Source organism: Thamnophis elegans, chromosome 4, assembly GCF_009769535.1.
Source record: "Thamnophis elegans isolate rThaEle1 chromosome 4, rThaEle1.pri, whole genome shotgun sequence".
Lineage (NCBI taxonomy): Eukaryota > Metazoa > Chordata > Lepidosauria > Squamata > Colubridae > Thamnophis > Thamnophis elegans.
In genome coordinates, this window is record NC_045544.1 from 84,958,604 (window position 1) to 84,980,916 (window position 22,313).

The 22,313-nt window shown below is 35.0% G+C and overlaps 1 protein-coding gene across 2 annotated transcripts in view; it reads left to right on the plus strand.

Annotated features, from left to right (window-relative positions):
• The window catches only part of CDC42BPA (CDC42 binding protein kinase alpha), a 156,783-nt gene that overhangs the window by 42,408 nt on the left and 92,062 nt on the right, over positions 1 to 22,313 (plus strand). For both annotated transcript variants that reach the window (XM_032215166.1, XM_032215167.1), the window contains exons 2-5: positions 836 to 927; positions 10,624 to 10,707; positions 12,090 to 12,185; positions 17,971 to 18,119. In XM_032215166.1, the coding sequence (XP_032071057.1) occupies positions 836 to 927; positions 10,624 to 10,707; positions 12,090 to 12,185; positions 17,971 to 18,119 (421 nt within the window). The remainder of the gene's footprint in view (positions 1 to 835; positions 928 to 10,623; positions 10,708 to 12,089; positions 12,186 to 17,970; positions 18,120 to 22,313) is intronic.

A 22,313-nucleotide genomic window follows, 5' to 3' on the forward strand; every position in this document is an offset into this window, starting at 1 on the left:
AGAAGAGCAGCTGGTGACAGCGCACATGCCCACAGAGAGGGCTCTGTGTGCCACCTCTGGCACGCATGCCATAGGTTTGCCATCACGGTACTAGACCAAATTGGCTCTCTGATTGAATGGTAATGTCTGTGTAATCAGCAGGAATAAAGCTTTTTAATATTTTTTTATCTCAAAAAAAATCTAAAGGCAATTTTCAGTAGTCTTAATGCTTTACTTTAAGAGGGTGAATTTTTTTATTTTTTTTATTTTCTAGTTGTATGACATTTCTAAAATGACAGCTGAGATGGACTAGAAAAGAAAATTTGCTGTTGAAGCCATTTGTGTTGCAGTTCCCAATAAGTTGTGTTATGTGATATCTTGTGAACTATTCCCTTATTTTTGGCATTATATCGAAATCTAGAATATTGCATCCAAATTTTATTTTGTTTTTAACTTTAAAATAAAACTGTGGAAGGCTTTTGTTTTTCAGACTAGCAGTGCTAAAAAGGGAATATTTTAACACAGTCCCTTTTTGCTACTTATATGTGATACTGGGGAGGAATACAACTTTTAGCCAAGTGATTATTAGGACTTCCAGTATGTGAAATTGCTGAAGCAAGTCTTCTAGGTCTGTAAAATGTTAATACTTTTCTTGCAAACATTAGTAAAAAAAAAGTTACAATTAAAAATATTTTAAGCATGCCTTTGGAATGTTCTATCATGGCTATGTCAACAAATCCATTTATGGTCAGCGGATAGTAGATTATCTTAGTTTGTTATACCAACAATTTCTGAAATTGTATAGACTTTTAATTAGGTATATTATGAAAAGTGATCAATATTTTTCTCTTTTTAGGTAAGCCTTTCACATCTAAGGTGAAGCAGATGCGATTGCATAAAGATGACTTTGAAATATTGAAGGTGATTGGCCGAGGTGCCTTTGGGGAGGTAAGATTTAGAATGTTTTTGCACTATCTGTAGTAAAAATGTACTAATACTGTAGAAACATGATACATATAATTAAATTGCAGAAGACATCTTTGATGTTTCTGATATACAGTGTACATAGTGTGTCATTAGATTTAATGATACATTTGCCTTTTCACGCTAGTTTATAAGTCCTTTTGCATTATACCAATGCCATTTGTCCTTTATATTTGTTAATTTTTAAGGGATTGAGAGGACAAAAATCAGGTGTGATGTAACCAACTATACATTATATGATTGAGAAGCTCATATACTATGAGATTGTATTATTCAGAAAGCTCTGAATAACACCTTACAAAGAGTTTTTGAGTTTGTACCTGTTTAATTGGTTGTGATTTTATAAAGGAAGTAAAAAGGCATTACCATCTCTCAAGTATCTGTCAAAAATGTTACTGTTAGTGATGAACACAAAGTGTCAATTAATGGATGATGTTTTGTGGCCAAAGGACCACATGAATGAGCTGAAAATTATTTCCTTAATATCCAGAGTTCTCACCTGATCATAATAGATGAGCTCCCCATTCACCTTCCTCTTTAACTTTTCCTCTTTTCCCTTAGAGGTCAGAATGGGAAGAATTTCTCCATTCAGTCTGCATCTTCCTTCCAAAGCTAACCATTGTCAATTTTACATCAGTCAGTGAAAGAACACATGCTCCTTGCCTCCTAGCATGAAACCTTCTGGTATTAGCACTACTTTGGCTCCTTGATGTCTGTCTGCTGTAGTACATTGGCCAAAGCTGTTGTAAATGGCTTCCTTGATGTTACAAGATATCTGTTATTTGGGGTGCAGTCATAGATTGAGTGATGTTATGTAGAAAGTAAGGAATACGACCTTGATGGAGATTTAGAGAAACCATCCCACTAGGCCAGAGGGGTTTAAGCACTTTTTTAAAAGTCTAGAATAATGAGATAACTTTGAGAAGCAGCTGAAGCATATGCTTCTCTGAGTCACTGAAGTATAAGAAGAACGAGGAGGTCCAGCACAATCAGGCTTGGAAATTCTAGCTAATCGCAATAGAAATAGTTTTAGCCTACCTGTAGAGTTGATTTCCAGGCTTAGTCAGTCTGGATCAGGACAATCTAACTGTCTGTACAATATCTATATTGCTTAGTATGGTATCCTCAGCTTTTTATGAAATACTAGTAATTTTAATTCAGAAATAATATTCTGCTTCCTAAAGGTAGAAAAGACAAACAGAGCATTCAAGAAGTTGAGCTCCTTTGTTGTGAGGAATGTACATTACAGGTAATTCTTGAGTTACGAATGTAATGGAGCCTGCCAACCTGAGTGTTCATTGGAGTGAATCATATAAAGTGAACGTGAAAATTCCCTGCTTTTGCCCACACATTTGCTTAATGTGTGAGTCGCTAAGTGCATGAGGTATCTCAGTGTAGGAAAGGCCTGGGGGGGGGGTAGTGATGGAACAGACCACCCAGGGATTCCCTTGACCCATTGAGATATCTCATGCTCCTCACAATTGCTTTCCCCCTATCCTGCCATGCCAGGTCTTACTTACTTGCAAAGATCTAGCAAGCCGCCTTCCCTCTGCCATAGTTTCTTTGCATGCTCCTGGAGCTCCAAAGGTGGAGCAGGGAGAGCAGAGGGAGAGCAGGATGACTCTGCCCTGCTCGGCTTGCAATCTCCCTCTAGGCTCTCATTGCCTTTGCAGAAAGCCCTTGCTGTCAAAAACAGAGCCCGGGAGGGACACGGCAAGGGCTTTTTGCAAAGACAATCAGAGCTAGAGGGACACAATCTCCCTTTGCAAGCCTTTGCAAAACGTTTTTGCCTGCAAGTACAGAGCCCAGGAGGGATGCGCTGGCCTTTCCAGGGCTCTGTTCTTAATGGCAAATACTTCTTGCAAAGACAATCAGAGGCTACAGATGCAGTCTCTCACTCTGCAGACTTCGACAATGAAACAGCAAATGGAGGGAAGGCCTGAAGCATCGAAGCCTTCCCTCTGTTTGCAAAGTTTTTTGTCACAGATCTCATCCAGGCCTAAAGTAGTCCAAGATAATGTGAGATCACTAGCATGAGATCTCACACTATTGATCTCGCATGATCTCACAGTACTTTAGGTCTCTGTTCTCTGAGAATGCACTGAAGGCCTGAAGCAACAAAGCAGGCAAAGAAACCATGGCAGAGAGAAGACAACTTGCTAGATCTTTGCAAGGCCCAGTGCTTGTGGATACTCGGCGGGAGGGGAATAGGCAGGACGAATGTTGCAATGCCTACCTGGTCGTTCATAAGGGTGAATGACTGCTGTGGTGCTGCAACATTCATAACTTTGGGACTGTGTCATAAGTTCTTGGTAGGGTTAATGTCGTAACTTTGAAGGTCACTAAGTGAACTGTCATAACTCAAGGATTATCTGTATTTGAATGTTTTTACACACTGTAAAACAATGTGTCGCTCTTCAGAGTTTGACCAACAAAGAAAGAGACCACACTGAGGGGTTCAACAGAAATCTTTACTGGACTTGGCTCGGCACACAATGACTACATAAACAAAAGTGTCCGAGAGTTGGCATTGCCACAGTGGTTTGCAAATCATATTAAATGACTGTGTTTTATCTCTGCATATATATCAATAATTATTTAAGCAATTTAGATAGCTAATATGTATTAGTTGAATTGCTGGATTAAGATTAGGGAGACCTAGGTTTACATCCACTCATTGAAGCATATATTGATGGCATATATTCAGTTATTATTTCTCACCTCAGAATAACTCATACGTCTATTTTTCTGATTGTCTATTGCTGTGTGGGAAAAGACAGGATATAATCCAACAAAATTTACTTTGATAATATGCTGATAGCATCTGCTTAGTCCTAGCTTTCCTCCCGAGAACATGTACTTGAATTCTTAGTTATCATATAAAATCTATGTTTTTAAGATTTTCCTCTTGATGCAATCCTTGATTTCTGAAACTATATACTCAGGTTTGGCAAAAAATCAGTTAACAATATAGTTGTCCCTATATTTTTTAAATAAAAACATTGATGTTAACTTCTAGATTGTTTCCAAAAAGTCATTTGAAGAATTCTAAGGCAGTGTTTTTCAACCACTGTGCCGCGGCACACTAGTGTGCCGTGACATAGTGTAAGGTGTGCCGTGGGAAAAACACCTGCATATAGTCAATATAGGCACAGAGTTAAAAAATTTTTAACATTTTCTAATGGTGGTGTGCCTCGTGATTTTTTTCATGAAAAAAGTGTGCCTTTGCACAAAAAAGGTTGAAAAACACTGTTCTAAGGAACTACAAAAAATTTTTAGTATGCCTTTGCTACACTCCCTCTATAATTATGTGTCTCCCTAAAAATAATCTATAATCCAACAGCAGCACAAACTTCAACTGAAAAACCTTAAGGTATTGCTTTCAAGCTGATTCCAAGATCAAATAAAGTTTGCTTTGGAGATATAAGAAAAATGTATAAATGATTAGTGAGGGAATGAATTCTGATTTTTAAAGATTATTCTTGTAACTTTCATTCTGCAAATATGGATATAATTTACAGGAAAGTAATTTTATTGTACAGGAATGGAACCTTTTCTTAATTTAGAATATAGACTGCATGCAGCTGTCCAGTTTTTCATCATTTTAGTTCAAGGCAAGGACAGTTTGTGCTAGTCTGGATAGACAATGCATATCTGCTACTCTTCGTGCCAAATGAATGCAAAATGGCTAATACTCTGATTACTTCCTACATTTTTTTAAAAAAAAGTCCTACACAAGAAGCTATAGGGATCTGTTAGATTCCCCCCCCCCCCATATATCTTCATTCATTAAAATATTTGAAGAAGGAAAGCCAAGTATGTTGATGTATAAGTACACAAGAGACCTAACTTAGTAAAGAAGGAGAAATTGTTTGACAGCAAGCCAGATGGCAATAACTATTTGTGGGAAATATGGAAGAAGAATTTTGCCTTTTCCCTTTCCTTCAAACTAAAACCAAAATGTTTATATCAGCACATACCACAGATTTTTAGCAGGCTATTCATGGAGGAAAACACACTTCTAAAAACATTAAATATTCAGTTTTAATAAATCACAGTGGCAGACTTTTTTGAGAGGCCAGGGAAAGTATGTGGTTATCACTTTACATTTCTATTCTATTTGCTGTTTCAGTATCATGTGCAAACCTGTGTGTGTGTGTGTGTGTGTGTGTGTGTGTGTGTGTGTGTGTAATACTGATGTAGATACAGTTTCCTGTTGAGAGAAAACAGAATTCGAACTAGCCCATTTTGAAATACTTTGTATTAATATGCATTATACATTAATTGTTGCAGATATGAGCATTTATTCGTAAGATTTATCCACTATCATGATCCGCTATCACATCTCTCATTCCTCTCATAGGAGTCATGAAAATTATAGGAGTCATGAGAATTATGTTTCTTTCAGCTTCTTAAAGATGGATGCTATTATTATAGCATTTTATATTCTATAGAGGCCACTACTACCGTTTGGGCAAAGACGTTCAAAACTACATGGCTAGGATCTGTTTAATTTGATTTTTTAATAATGGACATTGAAAAACACTTTTTTTTCTTACAGTGTTTAATAGTATATGTTAAAATTGTGGAGAAAGACCCCAAGAAAGGTTAGGGTTAATTGATTACTAGTTCTAGATCAAAGCTTTAAGCTAATAAGATTAGTAGCTACTAAGAATTACAGTAGGTATTTAAGCTAATAAGAAATCTCACAAGACATAAGGTTTCTATACATTTGGGGAGGAGGGGAAGATTGCAAGCATGATAGTCAGCTTTGTTCTATGTGTGTGCTATATATTGATTGGAACACACATAATTATGGATGAAATTTCTTGAACAATAGAGTTGAAAAAACTAGTTCATACTGGTCATGACGTTTGCCTCCATAGGTAAATCATTTAATGTCTTAATTACAGTTTCAAAGTTGTGCTTATGTCAGTAGTATGACCATTCATTTCTAATGATGTATAGGAACAAATATCAGTGTAGAGACTATAAGTTAAATTACTATAACTCTAAATTAATAATCTCTATATAAATTAAGATTTCCTGTTCTCCAGTTATACTGTTAATAGGCATTTCTACTTTCTAGTTGTGGATTTGGTCATATAAGTTATGATTTCATGAATTTGAGGTGTAGAAATCATTTATATTTTTTACAATTTATTGTGTCTCTGTAATTGAGTATTTGTCATGCTCCGTGTAAAAGTGCTTATCATGCCTAGACTAAGTTATGTTGATTCACAATGTTGTTTTGCTCTATGCCAGTAGTCTAAGCAACAAAAGCATAGATAGTACCAATGGGGAGAAGAAAAAGAATTTCAAAGGGCTATTTTAGATGCCTTTTTACTCATTTTAATCATCTTGGTTATTTTGATTGCCTTAGTTATTTTGCAATATAGAAAACATATAGAAAACAATTCATTGGTTTAAGAATATACAGACAGACAGACAGACAGACAGACAGACAGACAGACAGATAGATAGATAGATAGATATCTGTTTGTCTGTCTAATGTATATAGTTGCTGTCTCATTGGGTGGAAGGAGTACAGTTAAAAACAAAAGCAACAATTCTGTAATTAAAAACATGGATCGGTACTATTAATGACATAGTAACAGAATTATTGTTGTGGGCAATGCAGCCATTATAGTTCCTCACACAGTCAGCCAGATATTCAGATTGGATTTGGCATCCCCCCTCCACCTATTTAATCTTTCCCAAGTATCTGGGGTAGGCAGATGTTGATGTTTTATGTGTTTCAAAGTATTGTCACAGGATATAATTATTGTTAAATTTATTTGCTACCTATCTCACCATAGGATTACACCAGGCAGCTTACAACAATAAACAATGATGAAATAAAAAGGAAGTAAATAAATAGAACAATAAAATAAATAATAGAACAATAAAATAAAGAAAAAGAAACAAGGAAGATACATCAGTATGATTATCTCACTAACTCACTGTTTCCCTGGAAGGTCCGGTGCCTTGTCAGAAAAGTGTTCTTCCAAATATTCTTCAAGGGTCATTCCATGTAGAGCACATTGCAATCATCCATTCAAGAGGTGATAGTAGAACAATCAGAAGGTGATTAGGGAATGGTTGATGGTAAGCAAAACCTCCTGATCCAGGAGTGGGCACAACTGACTTACAGTATGAAACTGTGGGAAGGACACCTAGTCTGCCACTTGCTATTTGAGCAGGAATCACAACTCCAGGAGAATCCCCGGATTGTGTACCAAGTCTATTTAGGGTAGTGCAACCCCAGCCATTGCAAAAGATGACATAATGACCAATTGGAGGGCCCCAGAATCAGTCTTGCCAGAGTTCAGGTGAAGCTTGTTGTTCCTCATCCTTTCCTGTTTTGGTTACAAATACACACGTACAAACAGTTATGAAATTTAGCAGTTTTTTTTCAAGCTAAGGAAGACACAGCAGACAAGGAATGCAAACCAAACTGAGTCTCTGAAAGAAATTTTTCCTGATTAGTTTTACTTTTAACAGAAGCACACAGAAGAATAGTGAAAATTCAGTCCAAGTTTCCAAGAGCCAGATCAAGGATGTCAGTTAATCCAGATGTCAAAATTCCATAAGCAGTATCCACATAATAATAACATAGGAGCCAGAGATCAGGCAGGAACAAAGGATCATGGATCAGTGCTGTTTCTTTGTGTCTCCTGAATTGGACATTCTACAGGTTCAGCTGGAGCAGCATATAGATCAAATGATAGCATTAAATGATATTCTTAATTGTTATTGGTTGTTGAGCAATATCAAGAATATCACTTGTCCTGAAATGCAGAAATAGTTATAGCTGGTGTATAGATATGAGTTGGCAGCTCAAAGTGTTTAAAACTTCCTGAAATAGTAGAATATTAGATGTGTATTTTATAAAATCATAAAAGATTATAGTAACTGTTTATAAACTGTTTATTAGAATGCACTAAATTATATGTACAAAGAAATAAGGCATCAGTGTCACTCATTTTGGAATCTACTATATATACAGATTTTTAGGAGGAAACAGAAGGACCGGAAAATTCTTACATCAGATAATATTGGTCCTTCTTGGATGAAGACAAAGAAGAAATATCCCAGTTGTACTTATATAAATTATATTACTGGAGCTGCATTAGTTAAGGCAAGAAAGCCTGAAAAAAATTAACAGTTTATTTGGTAGGATTGAATCAAGGTAAAATTGCTATTCAATCAAGCTTTATCAGACAAGGCATATTTGACTATAAATTAGAATCTTTGAACTGTGCTCAGTATGGGGCCTTAATTAATCCTTTGGAAGGGAGATGTGAGGATGTGATGACTATAAAACTGATTTATATTATCCATAATTCTTTCGGCAGCTGAAGACTTTGATGGTATTTTCTCTATTGTAAAGTAGAAGCACTGTATTTTCAGTTTTATTTTTCTAATCCTGATTATAATTACTTGTCTCCTGTTGATTTTTGCATGTGTTTGTTTTCAAATAATTGTACCATTTTGATTTAGAGATTGAAGCTTAGTAAATAAGAAAAAGGAAATGGCTAAAAATGATACTGTTATTCTTGTGTTTTGGCATTTTATCAGAAAGCTGATTAAAGTGTAGCAAAATGGTCAGACTCAAAATTCCTAGGACATAAAGACCCTCTATATATAGCTCTCATTCCCCCCTCCTTTTTTAAAAAGCTTGTTCGAGATTGTCTTTTCTAATTTTTAAAAAGTTTCTTTTAAGTTTAAACATTATTTTTTTGTGTATGGACATTTCTAGAAAAATAAATAAAATGACTGCTTTCATAGAACAAAATGTAAATCTTTTAAATAACTAAATATAATAGTTATAAATATACTTCAATACCCTATTGTTAAGAAACCTTAGTTAAATGTGAATTAATTACATGAATACATTATAATAAAGTCTGTTATTATGTTAACATAATAATGTTTTGCTTATGAGAAATGTGTAATTTTGAGGCTTCCCACCATTTTTCTTTTCTCTCTTTTTTATATTGAATAAAAATAAAATAAGCTCACTTCGCAGTCATATCTCTCTGTGTGGGTACTGTATTCTGTTTTGAATGTGTCTTTGACCTGTCAGGATATCATAAAACATTAAAAGTCAATTTGTCATCAAAGTATGAACTTGTTATTTAAGATCAAGCTTGGACTAGAAACGAATGTATTAAATACTTCTTTGGAATAACTAAGTTTGTTATCCTCAGAAATGAGTTTTACTAAAACAAGAAAATGATCAATGTTGTATTTAGAATAAAAGTTCCCCATGTGTTCCCCCCATCACTTATTTTAAGACTTTACATTATATTGATTGAAAGGCAATTATGGAAAGGACAGCTATGCCTGTGGCGATGCTTTCACTAAAAATCTCCCTACATACCAGTGTCACCATGTGTTTTTTGCTTCCACACATATAATTTTGTGTACAGAAATCCAGATGGGCAAAGGAATTAAGAGCCTTTTCAAAAGGTTTATGCATAATGGAGACAGCAGGAGCCATAGACGGATTGTCCTCTTAAATTGTATAGATGTACAACAAGTTTCAATTGGCAGTTACCTGGATTAAGGTCGGATTTGGTTTGGCTTGGGCCTAGATTTGAACCTGCTCGGGCTGTCTTGGAGGCTGAAGTAATGGGCCAGATGATGGGCCATGCTTGTTACCCTGGCTGTGCTAACCATGTTTGCCATGACTTTGGGCCTGGTGCCAACTGCGCTTACTGTTTCTGTGGCCACTCTCTAGTGTATTCTCTTTGCTGTTGGCATTTCTCCTCCAATGGATTTTTTTCCTTTGTAGATTTTGCTGGCAGTTCTATTAGAAGGCTAGTTGGAGGGCCTTGGCATGGAAGTCTGGGCATTTGCGGCTGGTTAACAATGCTGAGGGACACTTATAGCATGCCAATAATGGAGGCATTTGCTTAATTGGGTTATTTTTATCTAATTTTAGGATATTTGTGGTGAACAAATGAATTTTTCCATCATATTTGTGCAGAAAGGTCAGGAGGGTTCACAAAATTTTAAGCTCCACTATGTAGGAAAAATGTTTAAAATTGTAATATATTCTGTTTGTTTTGGTGAAAACACAAGTATTGCACCATGCTGATATACAGGTAGTCCTTAACATATGACTATGATTGAGTCAGAATTGTACTTGTAAATCATGGTGGACATTAAATAGGTCATCACGTGATTGCACGTGATGTTATGACCTTTTTTGCAGTGGTCATTAAGTGAAGACTGTGGTTGTTAAGGTAGCACAAAGGTTGTTAAATTGTTAAACAATTTCCACAAAGGGCTTTTTTGTCAGAAATCAGAAATAAGCATGGAAACTGGCAAAAAAAACACAAAAAATCATGGTCATTTGATTGCAGGATGCTGAACATAGCTGTAAATGGGAAATGGTTGTCAAATACCCAAAATGTGATCATCTGATTGAGGTGAGGATGTGTGGCCATCAGAACTTTAAAAATGGATTGTAAATAGCTGTGGGAGGTCCTACATAACTTCAAATGGTTGTTAAACAACTAGTCATTAAGTGAGGACTACCTGTATTTCTTTATAACTAAAATAAATTGTGGGATTATAAATGCATCGGCAGTGGCATTCTGAGAAATTAATATTTTATGCCCACTTTAAAAAAAAAATTAATTTTTGCAGGTTGCTGTTGTGAAATTAAGAAATGCAGATAAAGTATTTGCCATGAAAATATTAAATAAATGGGAAATGCTGAAAAGAGCGGAGGTAAGACTCAAGGAATGTTCAGGTGGCTATTAAGTTTGTGATTTTTTTTTCTCTTTCAATTAGAATCTGACAAGCTTAAAAGAAAAAAAACAGATTATTTCTAAATGCAATGTATCTTGAAAGAGTATGAAATATTTCAATATGTTGCTGTCATAGTTTTTATTTTCATAATTTATTTCTGCTGAATGGTCTATATTAATCACCTTTTAAAACAGAATTATTATTATTCTGCCCTATTTTGATTTCTGCTTTTTAGATTTTTATTTTTATTTTTTTGCTATGGGGCTTTTTATATAGAATTAGAATCCAAAATTATTCATCTTAGAAACATTTAAATAGTCGTTTGATCACAGGACAACATGCAGATTAAATTTCCAATAAATCTCTTCTGTTTTTAGAACCAAAGTAATTTTATTACTTTAGCCACATTTTATCCTTGCCCATAAAAGTTTGCATACACCAAATTTGGGCATTCATTTTGGTCTGTGTGGTTCATGCTGTGGATTAGAATCATCTGCACAGTGTCCGATAGATGATTGACAAAGTCAGCTTTTTGACAAGAAATTAAATGCGTACTGTATTCCTATCTACTTTTTTGATGTTGCCAAATCACTGACTTACCTTTTAGTGGTTTAAATAAAGATAGAAAATCACATTAAATGATTAAAGATGTTTGATATACCAGAAAAATACTTCTGCCTAAATTGATTTAATTTTAATTTGGAAATAAACTATTACATTTCTTCTTCAAGTTTTTTTACATCCTCCCCCTCCCCCGCATCTCTTTTTAGTTATAGTGGGATTCTTAATTGTGGGTTCTGATTGTCATTAATATTAATTCCATTATAACAATACAATACAGATCATTCAATGAATCCAGCTGTTGGTAAATTCAGAATATGTACCGGTAGTCTCCTAATAATTGACTTTTCTCTCATATCAAAGGTAGTAATTAATAGATAGGAAAAATACTGTTCTGATGATTTCATTTACTATTCATGCAGAATTTATTATGTGGCAACTCAGGATAGCATGTTTTTGATATTAGCATCCCGACTTGAGACATTAATAAATAATTATTTACTTAGACTTTTAACTGAAACTATGTTGGTTATGTACAATAGCTGTGTTTCATGGTTCTTGCCATTCTGGTTTTTAATATTCAGTGGTAGCTTTCCAAGAACTAATGTTACACTTTTATGATTTTAAAAATAATTTTATTACTTTAGCCACATTTTATCCTTGTTCTGGATTATCTTAGTTGTAATAAAAAAAATTATGGCAATCCTATTTCCTATATCTTGAGTATTATTGTTTGAATGAAAAGAACTCTAAATGACTTTACATTTTGCTTATAATAATTATATTTATCTATTCTTTAGACAGCTTGTTTTCGAGAAGAGAGAGATGTTTTGGTGAATGGGGATAACCAGTGGATTACAACATTGCACTATGCCTTCCAGGATGAAAATTATTTAGTGAGTATTACTTAAAAGTAACTTTTGAACATAATGTCTAATTTTAATTTACTGTTTACTTGTATCTTACTATTTAATGATAACTAAAATAGTTAAGTGGCAAATATGCTGCCATGCCACCATACAAGCAGTTGTTAATAGTATCTATGAATAGACAAAGAAGTGTATTTTCTGTATTATCTGCACACAATTTCACAAGGGAGAAAACACATCGAAGTATATGACATTATTTCTAGTAGGATTTAAAAGCCACAATTGGCCAGCTTCTCATGGCACAAGAAGTTAGCCACTTGTGAAGTACTACAGTAGTGTGACCCAATTATTTTTTAAAAGGTTATGTTTGAATATTATGTATGAATGTAATGACAGTTTCAAGCATCTGCCCATCTTATTCCTTTTTTTAAAAAAATGCTGCAGTCAAAATATGTCAGATCTTAGTAATATATGATTGGAAGAACTGATGGGAGTAGATTCTTTATAAATTAACTATATGTAAATTAACTATACTTTTAAAGTTCCCTTTTTGTATATCTTTGAAGAGAAGCATGACATTTATGTCTCACTCTAGTTTCTCAAGTGATTAGATATTGCTACATTTTATTTTTGTATTTTGTGGCAAGTGACAGATAGATATATGGGAAGAATAAGCCATAGAATATTTTTTGTTAATAGCAAGGCACTTCTGTAGTGTTTTGCTCCAGCATTATTGCACTTCTAATATAGTCTTTGTTAGGTAAGCTCCCTGTTGGGAGAGCAAGTGCGTTCAGAGAAGTGTTGTGAGAGTGGTGTTGGAGAACACACAAACCAGCATACAGAGACACTGCAGTTTAAATAGGCTTTTACTTTCATGGAAATAGAGGTATCAGAGTCCATCAAACTGTCCAAGTCATACACGGATAAGACAGTCAGTCATCAATGTCTTTCAGTTAAGGGATAATCCAAATAACATAGTCCATAATCATAGAAATAGTCCAGTTCTCAAAGTTTGCTAGCAGTTGCAAAACTTACAATAGCACTTTCTAACGGCCAGCTTCCAAAACACTCAGATCAGATCAGCCAGCATCTAACAAACAGAGAACTAACAGTCATTCTGGTTCCTTCTTATGGCCGATTGAGGAAAACAGCAACCAATCACATTTTACAGGTATAGCATTGTTACATGATTTATATATTGCCAACCCAACCGTTAGATTATATTCCTAACATTCTCCCCTTTGCGTAGGACAATATATAAATCTTACAATCTTAATCCGTATTCCTCGCAACAACGTTTATGCTTTATGTTACCTTTGGCCTTAGTAAAATAATCTGCGATGTTATCTTCAGACATACAATACTCCAGTGAAATTTACTATTTACTAATTTACTATTCATACTTTGCCGTACATTCAGATATCTTATATCAGTGTGTTTTGATCTAGTTTTTACAGCAAGATTGGATGCCATCTGAATTACTGTTTGATTGTCTTCATAAACAACAATAGGCTCTCCTATGTCAATCCCCATATCAAGTAGAAGTTGTTTTTAACAAACTACATCTGTACATAATAATGACAAACATGAGAACTCAGCCTCCATAGACCACCATCCAATTAGTGCCTTTCCCAGGAATACAACAAAACCTGATGTTGATTTCCGTGTAGACATATCTGTAGCAAATTTGCATCAGCATATGCAGTTAAGCTCAGATTATCTTTAGGTTCTAAATACAATGCATAATGCATCATTTGCTTAAGATATCTTAATATCCTCTTAGCAGTTTGCCAGTGTCTTTCAGTAGGTTCAGCATTAAACCTGGATAATTGATTTACACTATATGCTATGTTGGGCCTTGACCAATTACACAGATACGATAAGCTACCAATCAATGATTGAGAAATACCTTTATCAAACACAGGGCTTTTTACATCATCATGGCTAAATTCCTGGCCCATTGGAGTTTTAGCTAGTTTACACAGTTCCATCCTAAACATTATGAGAAGCTGGTTAATCTTCTCAGTTTGTGAGATTTTGTATCCTCCCCTAGTTTTATATATTTGTAAACCAAGATATTGCCTAATCTCACCGAGATGTTTTATATGAACTGCGTCCTTAACAGTGTCATGATCCTCATAGCTTCTTGCTCAGTTTTAGTGATTAATGCTATGTAATCAGTGAACAATAACAACAATGAAATCACACCATTACTTTCTTTCTTAAACAAACATGGATCAGCCATGCCACTTTTAAAACCTATCTTAGTTAACTCTCTAACTATACATTGATTCCATTCATATACTGATTGCTTCAAGCCATACAGACTCTTTTTCAACCTCCAGCAATCAGTTTTACTATCAGTTTTAAATTCTGCAGGCTTCTGAAAATATGGAACGGTGCATGAAGATAAGCTGTCTCTACATCTAAATGATTAACTATATATTCATTCTTAGCTGCCCACACTAATGCTGCACATAACGTAGCCTTTAAACTAGGTGCAAAGACCTCATCATAGTCATTTGCTGACTAAGCAAACCTTTGTGCAACTAACCTGGCTTTATGGGTTACAGTCCCATCTACACTATTTTTAAGTTTGAAAATCCATTTACAACCAATGGCATGTTTACCTGGTGGTAACTTTACATGTTCATACACCTCTAACCTTTGCAATGATTTTAATTCCTTTTCCATTGCATCTTTCCAAGCTTTCTGTTCCTCAGTTGGATATAGAGTTAATTCTTGGTAATTAGAAGGAACCTTATTTGCCTGACATGCTATAGACACCTGATACCTGTCAGGTGGTCTCGTTACACTGGTTGAACGTCTAGGTATTTCAGGACTCACCAGTAGACTCTCCTGTATAACCTGCTCTAGTTCTTCTGGTTCGTCATGTACTTCTTCCTTAATTTCTGTAATTGCTGGTTTTTCTACCTCATCATTAGGGACTACTTGGGTGTCGATAATTACATTATTATTTGTTTCTAATTTATTCCACCCCACGTGTTCTATAAACTTAGCACTAGCACTACAGTAAATCTTAGTTGTGCCCTTCTCCCAAAACCTAAATGATCTATGGTTAGCCTCATATCCTACAAAAAATAACTGTCGAGCTCTATGTTGCCCTTTCAGTCTCACTTGTGATGGTATATGCACCCATGCTGGGGCTCCGAATGTTTGTAGGTAACTCAAATCTGGTTTTCTGCCATGCCACCTAGTGAATGGCAATTCAGCGGTTGTTGCATTCACCAAATTATTTAAAACGTGGTTACTACACATCATAGCTTCACCCCACAGTGTTTCTGGCAAACCTGAATCAGCTATCATAGTTCGAGCCCTGGCCTGTAATGTTTGCCCCCTTTGTTCTACAAACGAGTTATGTTGTGGCCTATAAGGAGCAGAACGTTTGTGCTCGATTCCAGCTGTTCTTAACATTGTTTGGAATTTATAATTGGTAAACTCCATCCCATTATCAGTAACTACAGTAATAACCTTGGCTTTCATCTTTCTTTCCGCAAACCTCAGCCAATTAAAAAAATTCTGAAACATTTCTGTTTTGTTTTTCATTAAGTAACAGATCGGGAATAATGATCCATGATACTCAAAACATAACAGGCACCTCCCAAACTGGGTTTCTTAGGTCCTATTATATCAGCAAAAACAACCTCCAGAGGTTCCTTTGTTTCAAAACCATTCAGTCTGTTTGCTGGAGTAACTTGCTTTTCTCCTGATTTCAAACATTGCAATTTAAATATTTACTACATAGTTTTAATTTTACTCCTTCTGCCAACTTAACAGTTTGTTGCAGCATCTTGAAATTAATGTGCCCCATGCATCTTTGTAGTAAATGTATGCATGCATCATAGGGTTTAACATTATGATAAGCTGTGTTAGCCATCTGGCCATCCGGTATAACATACAAACCATTTTTTAAAGTAGCAGTAACCCTGTTACCCTCCTTTTCAATAATACAGATGTCTCCCCTAAAAGTTACCACATAGCCAATGTTAACCAGAGCCCTAACTGATAGTAAGTTGAATTTCAGGTTAGGTACATATAACATTGGTAACTGCTCATTTAGGAATGAACAACATGCATTACCTTTCACAGATGCCCACATCTTCCATCCATTTGCCAAAAATACATGTTCCTTGCTCGTGGTCATTTTTACAAATCTTTTTCTACCTCTAGCAATGCACTGTGATGCTCCACTATCACCAACCCACAAATCATGGTTTACTGGTGCATTGCTAAACATAGCCAAAGTAGACATAGCTAAGTTGACATTAGCATTTTTTCTAGCTCTTCCGGCATTCTGTTGTTTTGCCTTTTTACAGAACCTAGCTATATGTCCCTTAGCCCCACATGAATAACATTTTCGAACAGTGTAGGCAGTAGAAGGTTGTGGTGGTTTCTCTCTCAGTGGTTCCCTCTCCATCTTTCTCCTTGACTCTTCCAACAGTCGTGCAGTAATGTCAGTCAATGTTAGTTCATTTCGAGTTAGGACTTCAAGAGAAGACACAAAAACATCATAACTCTCATCCAGTGAGGAGAGTATGATATATACTTGATGTAGCTCAGAAAAAAATAATTCTTTTTCATGTGGCTCCTGGAAAACCCCTTTCATAAAGTTTAAATGAGCTAACATATCTCCACCTTTCAAAAGATGTGCCCTAAACAGTTTGCGTGTGAGATGTATGTGGGCACCTACAGTGTCACATACATAAATCCTCTTTAAATTCTCCCAACATCTTGCAGCAGAATGTTCCCCACGAATATGTACTAACTGTTGGTCTTTCAATGTTAGACCAATAATACACAATGCCCGTTCGTTGCATCGCTGAAAATCTGCTAACTTCTTGGCATCATCATCGTTCCCAAGAAGTTACGTCTGGTGGATTCTGTAGAGCATCCCATAAACCTTCCCTACGCAGGTGTAGACCAGGAAACATAGTTTGTTCCATCCAACCGGGTTATCATCGATAGACTTGTTGATGGGTTGCTCGCCATCTTCTCCAGGATAGTAACAATCACTAATAAAAACAGCTGTCTGTATGCGGTATTGCGTATCAACACCAACTCTCCTTTAGCTACGTCTGGTACACTCATAACCAATGTTAGGTAAGCTCCCTGTTGGGAGAGCAAGTGCGTTCAGAGAAGCGTTGTGAGAGTGGTGTTGGAGAACACACAAACCAGTATACAGAGACACTGCAGTTTAAATAGGCTTTTACTTTCGTGGAAATAGAGGTATCAGAGTCCATCAAACAGTCCAAGTCATACACCAACATACATCAATGTCTTTCAGTTAAGGGATAATCCAAATAATATAGTCCATAATCATACAAACAGTCCGGTACTCAAAGTTTGCTAGCAGTTGCAAAATTTACAATAGCTCACGGTACTTTCTAACGGCCGGCTTCCAAAACACTCAGATCAGATCAGCCCAGCATCTAACAAACAGAGAACTAACGGTCATTCTGGCTCCCTCTTGTGGCCAATTGAGGAAAACAGCAACCAATCACATTTTACAGTATGATTTAAAGAAACAGGTATAGCATTGTTACGTGATTTATATATTGCCAACCCAACCATTAGATTATATTCCTAACAGTCTTTCTCTAGAAAAGAAAAATATTGGGGCTGAGCAAAGGTTTTGAAAGAGGTGTTATATAATGGAAGATATACAAAGAATCTATTTCCAGAAGATTTACCCTGCCCTAATCATACTGAGAAAGCAGCTCTTGGTCTTAACCGATTTGTTATATTTAGCGCATATTTATATTTCTATCAAAATTGTTTTCTATATTCATAGTACCTCGTTATGGATTATTATGTTGGTGGAGATCTGCTCACCTTGCTCAGTAAGTTTGAGGATCGGTTACCTGAAGAAATGGCTCGCTTTTATTTAGCTGAAATGGTGGTAGCAATTGATTCTGTACATCAACTACATTATGTCCACAGGTAATTATTATCAATAGATCATATTTCCCATTGTGAATTAGTATCTGCTGTTTTAATTAAAGTGGTGTTTATAAAGAGTTAAATATTTAAACATTAGCTTAATGGGGATAGTATTATTTATTAATATATAGTGCTTTTGACAGAAATGGATGAACAATTTTGCTGAAGATTTTTAACAGTATGAGCCTTTATCAAGTCAGATTGCAAGTCATTTATAGCTACAGCCATATATACAACATTTTCATTTATATTTCATTAGCTTCATTATTCTAGAATGAATACATTAGTTTGCATATATGTTTCAAACAAGTGGATTGGTAGTTTTGTGAGATAAATATGCAATTATAAATAGTCTTAAACCTTCTAATACTATTCTAGTGTGTTGTAATGCTCAGCACAATATATACAAATGCGTTTTTACCATATATACTTTTTAAATATTTTTTGGATTCCTTATATAATAATTAATTTGAATATGTAATATAAACAGCCAAAAATGAAACTCTGATATGAATTTTTGCAACTAAACTTATGATAATATTTTTCCCTTGTTTTTAAGAGAGTGATTGTGGTAATCTAATTTATTATGCTGATTTTAGAACAGAAGGAAGAAATTGATAACCTGAAAGATTCAAGATATATTAGAAGTCTAGTTATGAACAAAATGCACAACTCTGAATATCTCTTGCTCTACTTTTAATACTGACTTCCAGGATTTTTAATTAATTGTTCTGGAAAAATTTGCTGCATGAGTTTGGATAAAACAGTTTGTTTGTTTGTTTGTTTGTTTGTTTGTTTGTTCATTTTAAAGTATCACCTTGTTCTGGATAAGTTATATTCAGGCTCATAGCTTAAAAATTATTCTGAATCATATTTTCTGCTGCTTTGTCCCTTTTACTTGTGCATGATTGATGATAAGGCATAATATACTTTACTGTAAATTCTTTTTGTTTTGTCAAGTAAATGTTTTGTCCTGTAAGTTTTGTTTTTTTTGTCAAGTAAAAAACAAACAACCAAAATTCTCAAGCGTCTGATGTTGCTATTATATTATTTTATTTAACACTTTCACTTATGTGTTTTGCTGCAGAGCTCCTAACTGGAAATATATGCGTACATTTAGCTGAACATGTTTACAAATAATTTTACATATACTTTTCAGAATGTTTTGATTCAGACTTGCATACACATCTATGTTCTTTTCCTTGTTTACTCAGTTACACAAAATCTTAAAGGATCTAGAACCCAGTCTTAGGAGAAATAAATGAAAATCCTGGACTTAGTTTGAACAAGAAAAGCTAAAGAAAGACATGGTGGTTTAAAAGAAAAGCAAAAAGGAAAATAAGAACTAGAACTTCAGAAAAGCACATTCCAGAAAAACTTTAGAAGAAACTCCATAAGAAGAATAGGGAAATAGATTATGTGTCATCATATTGGTGTCAATACTTAGCAGCCACATAGATTGTTTATGTATGATGATCTGTCTCTAACCTTGTCCTTCATGTCTTACAATGGTATAACCATCACCACAGTAACTGACCATTTTCCCGTTGGTTGTTTTCTTCTCCCCTTCCACCTTTCCCAACATTAAAGCCTTCTCCTGAGAACTGGCTCTTCACATAATGTGTCTGAAGTATGAGCTGGATCATTTGTGCCTCAAAACTTTTGACTTGTTCAATGATCCATTTGTTTGTTTTTCTTAGCTGACAAGGGTATTCTTTGACACAGAATTTCAACATTATCAATATTCTTCATATGTTGCTTATTCAAAGTCTAACTTTCACTTCCATGGGGTTCTGACCTTTTGTAGTTATAAGCACATTGTAGCATCTGAATACTTTTTCTAAGGCCTTCATGGCTACTCCACCAAGTGATAGTCTGTGCATATTCCATTATTGTCTGTTTCTTTATTGGTAGATATTGAGAGATATTGGCCTTTCTTTGTCTGGAGATATTTTAATGGAGCCAGGCTGCTATTTGCATCCAATATTGTAATTTCTGCATTGAATAGAGAATTGAAAGAGAGCAACTCCACAATGCCTTTTAAATTGAGAGAGAGAGAAAAAAATGTTATAACTGAATGACAGATTTTTTAGTCATTTCTTCAGCAGAATGATGTGAAGATAGTGACTTTAGTTATTTTAGAGCCAGGATTTTTAAAAGCTACTGTAAATACAATATAAACAAGGGAATCCATGAATATGAAGAACTAATTATTATTATGTATGGAAAAGAATGAAACTGAAAAGAGAACTAATGCAAGGAGAGAAAACTGTCTTCCAATTTGTCTGTATATTGAGGTTACCACAGGAGTTTTCCTTTTTAGTCATTTAACTGATACAAGCTACATGCCAGTGTAATATTTTCCATATTCAGATAATTAAGTATGCCACAATTAGAATAGCAACTAGTTAGATTAGGTCTTTGCAGGCATGCTTCTTATTTTTCTTATATTCTTTTCATAAGCCTTCCTGTACTTTTATAATTTTTTTGCAACTTTGCCAATGCATTGCATTTCCCATTTCACATATCTCTTTATAGCCAAAATGACAGTTTTTATCACTTCTATTTCAGTTAACACAAATCATGTCAATAAAGCAAGGTTCCCCCCGCCCTTTTCTGAGATGTATGACTTATTTCCGTTTACTTTATTTAATAAAGCTGTGCTAGTAGAAAGAGATGAAAAAACATATTGCCAGCTGTGCTGCTTTCTAGAGAAACAAACTGGCAGCTGCCCACTTATGGAAAAGGAAACATTTGCAGAATTATTAACTGAACTGCAGCTATAGTGTTCTGCCAGCTTCCAGGGTAGTTTCTGTTGACCTTTAATATAAATCAGGTTAATGTTGGACATAGTAAAAAAGGAATTGCCAGATAGTTAGCTTTCTAATTTTCAGTCTCTGTTTTGTGACACACATTTTAAGCCACATATTAAGGTTTAAGCCACATAATAATGAAAACAATACTAAATTTAAGGTAATAAAAATGCAGCAAACAAAAAAAAGCATGCATCCAGTTTTAAAATCATAATAAAACTCCAAATCATAATAAATAACTAAAGTCATGCAATAATGGGTTTAAGACTTGTTATTAGAAAATCATCAATTTAACAAAGAGACCTGTGTAATTCACCTTTAAACAGAGCACTGAGATTTTTTTTTTCTTAGAGTAGGGTTAACTTGCTGTTTAGTTCTAGATAGATTTTAAATGTTGACATTTTACATCTGTACAGAACTGAAAAAAAAGATCATTTTCATCTCTTGTTATCATTTCACTCCAATTAAATCTGAGTAACTTTATCTGCTAGATAATTGGACTCATTGATGATCCTAATGCTCATCCCTGCCCTTCAAGAAGTGGATCACTAGATAAAGGATTGCTGGTTGGTTATTAGTAGATGGATAAGAGTTAAAATAACTGTTTCACCAGTATTATCAGCATGATATAATCTCTAACATGAACTCGTAACACAGACTCAGTTGGATTTATTTTTCCTCCAGTGGCATTCTAGTAATCTCTTCAGATGTTTCAACTCTCAAAGATGGATACATAGACAGAGGCCATATAAAAGTAATCTGGTCCAAGACCCTTGTCACTGCCAATTCTGGTCAGAAAACCATACCTCAGGTGAAGAGCCCATCAGATCCTCAGGAAAAAAAAAACCAAGAGTTATCTTCAAATCTTCCTTGGTCAGAGTCATCTAATAGGTTTTACTTTCCTGCAAGTTCATGTGGAGAAGCAGAAAAGTGAACAGAATGGGACCTGAGTATGACAAAGAACTAATGGTAATATCTTTTACCTTCAGATCATATTAGAACTGCCCTGAGATTTAAAAAAAACCCAGAACTAATGTGTAATCTTAAACATAGTCCTTCAGTAATTTTGTCTCTGTTTATCATAGTGGGCATGGTCCTGAGCAACCCAAGCCCAACATTTTCCAGAGACATGTTAATCCTCAAAGCTACTGCACTCAGCTATGTAGTTTAGCAGCTCAGGTAGAAATGTTGCTGTGTATAGGGAAGCCAGTAAGGTAGCAACAAATTGAACTGTTCCCAAGGACTCCATTTCAGAGCCTCTGTTTATCTAGCACAAATTCCCCAAATGTCCCATCCTTCCTGCCCTACGTTTACAGCTGATGCCAAATGCAAAATCTGCATACCTTCCCCCACCCAGCCTCTCCAGATCTTAGTTATGCTA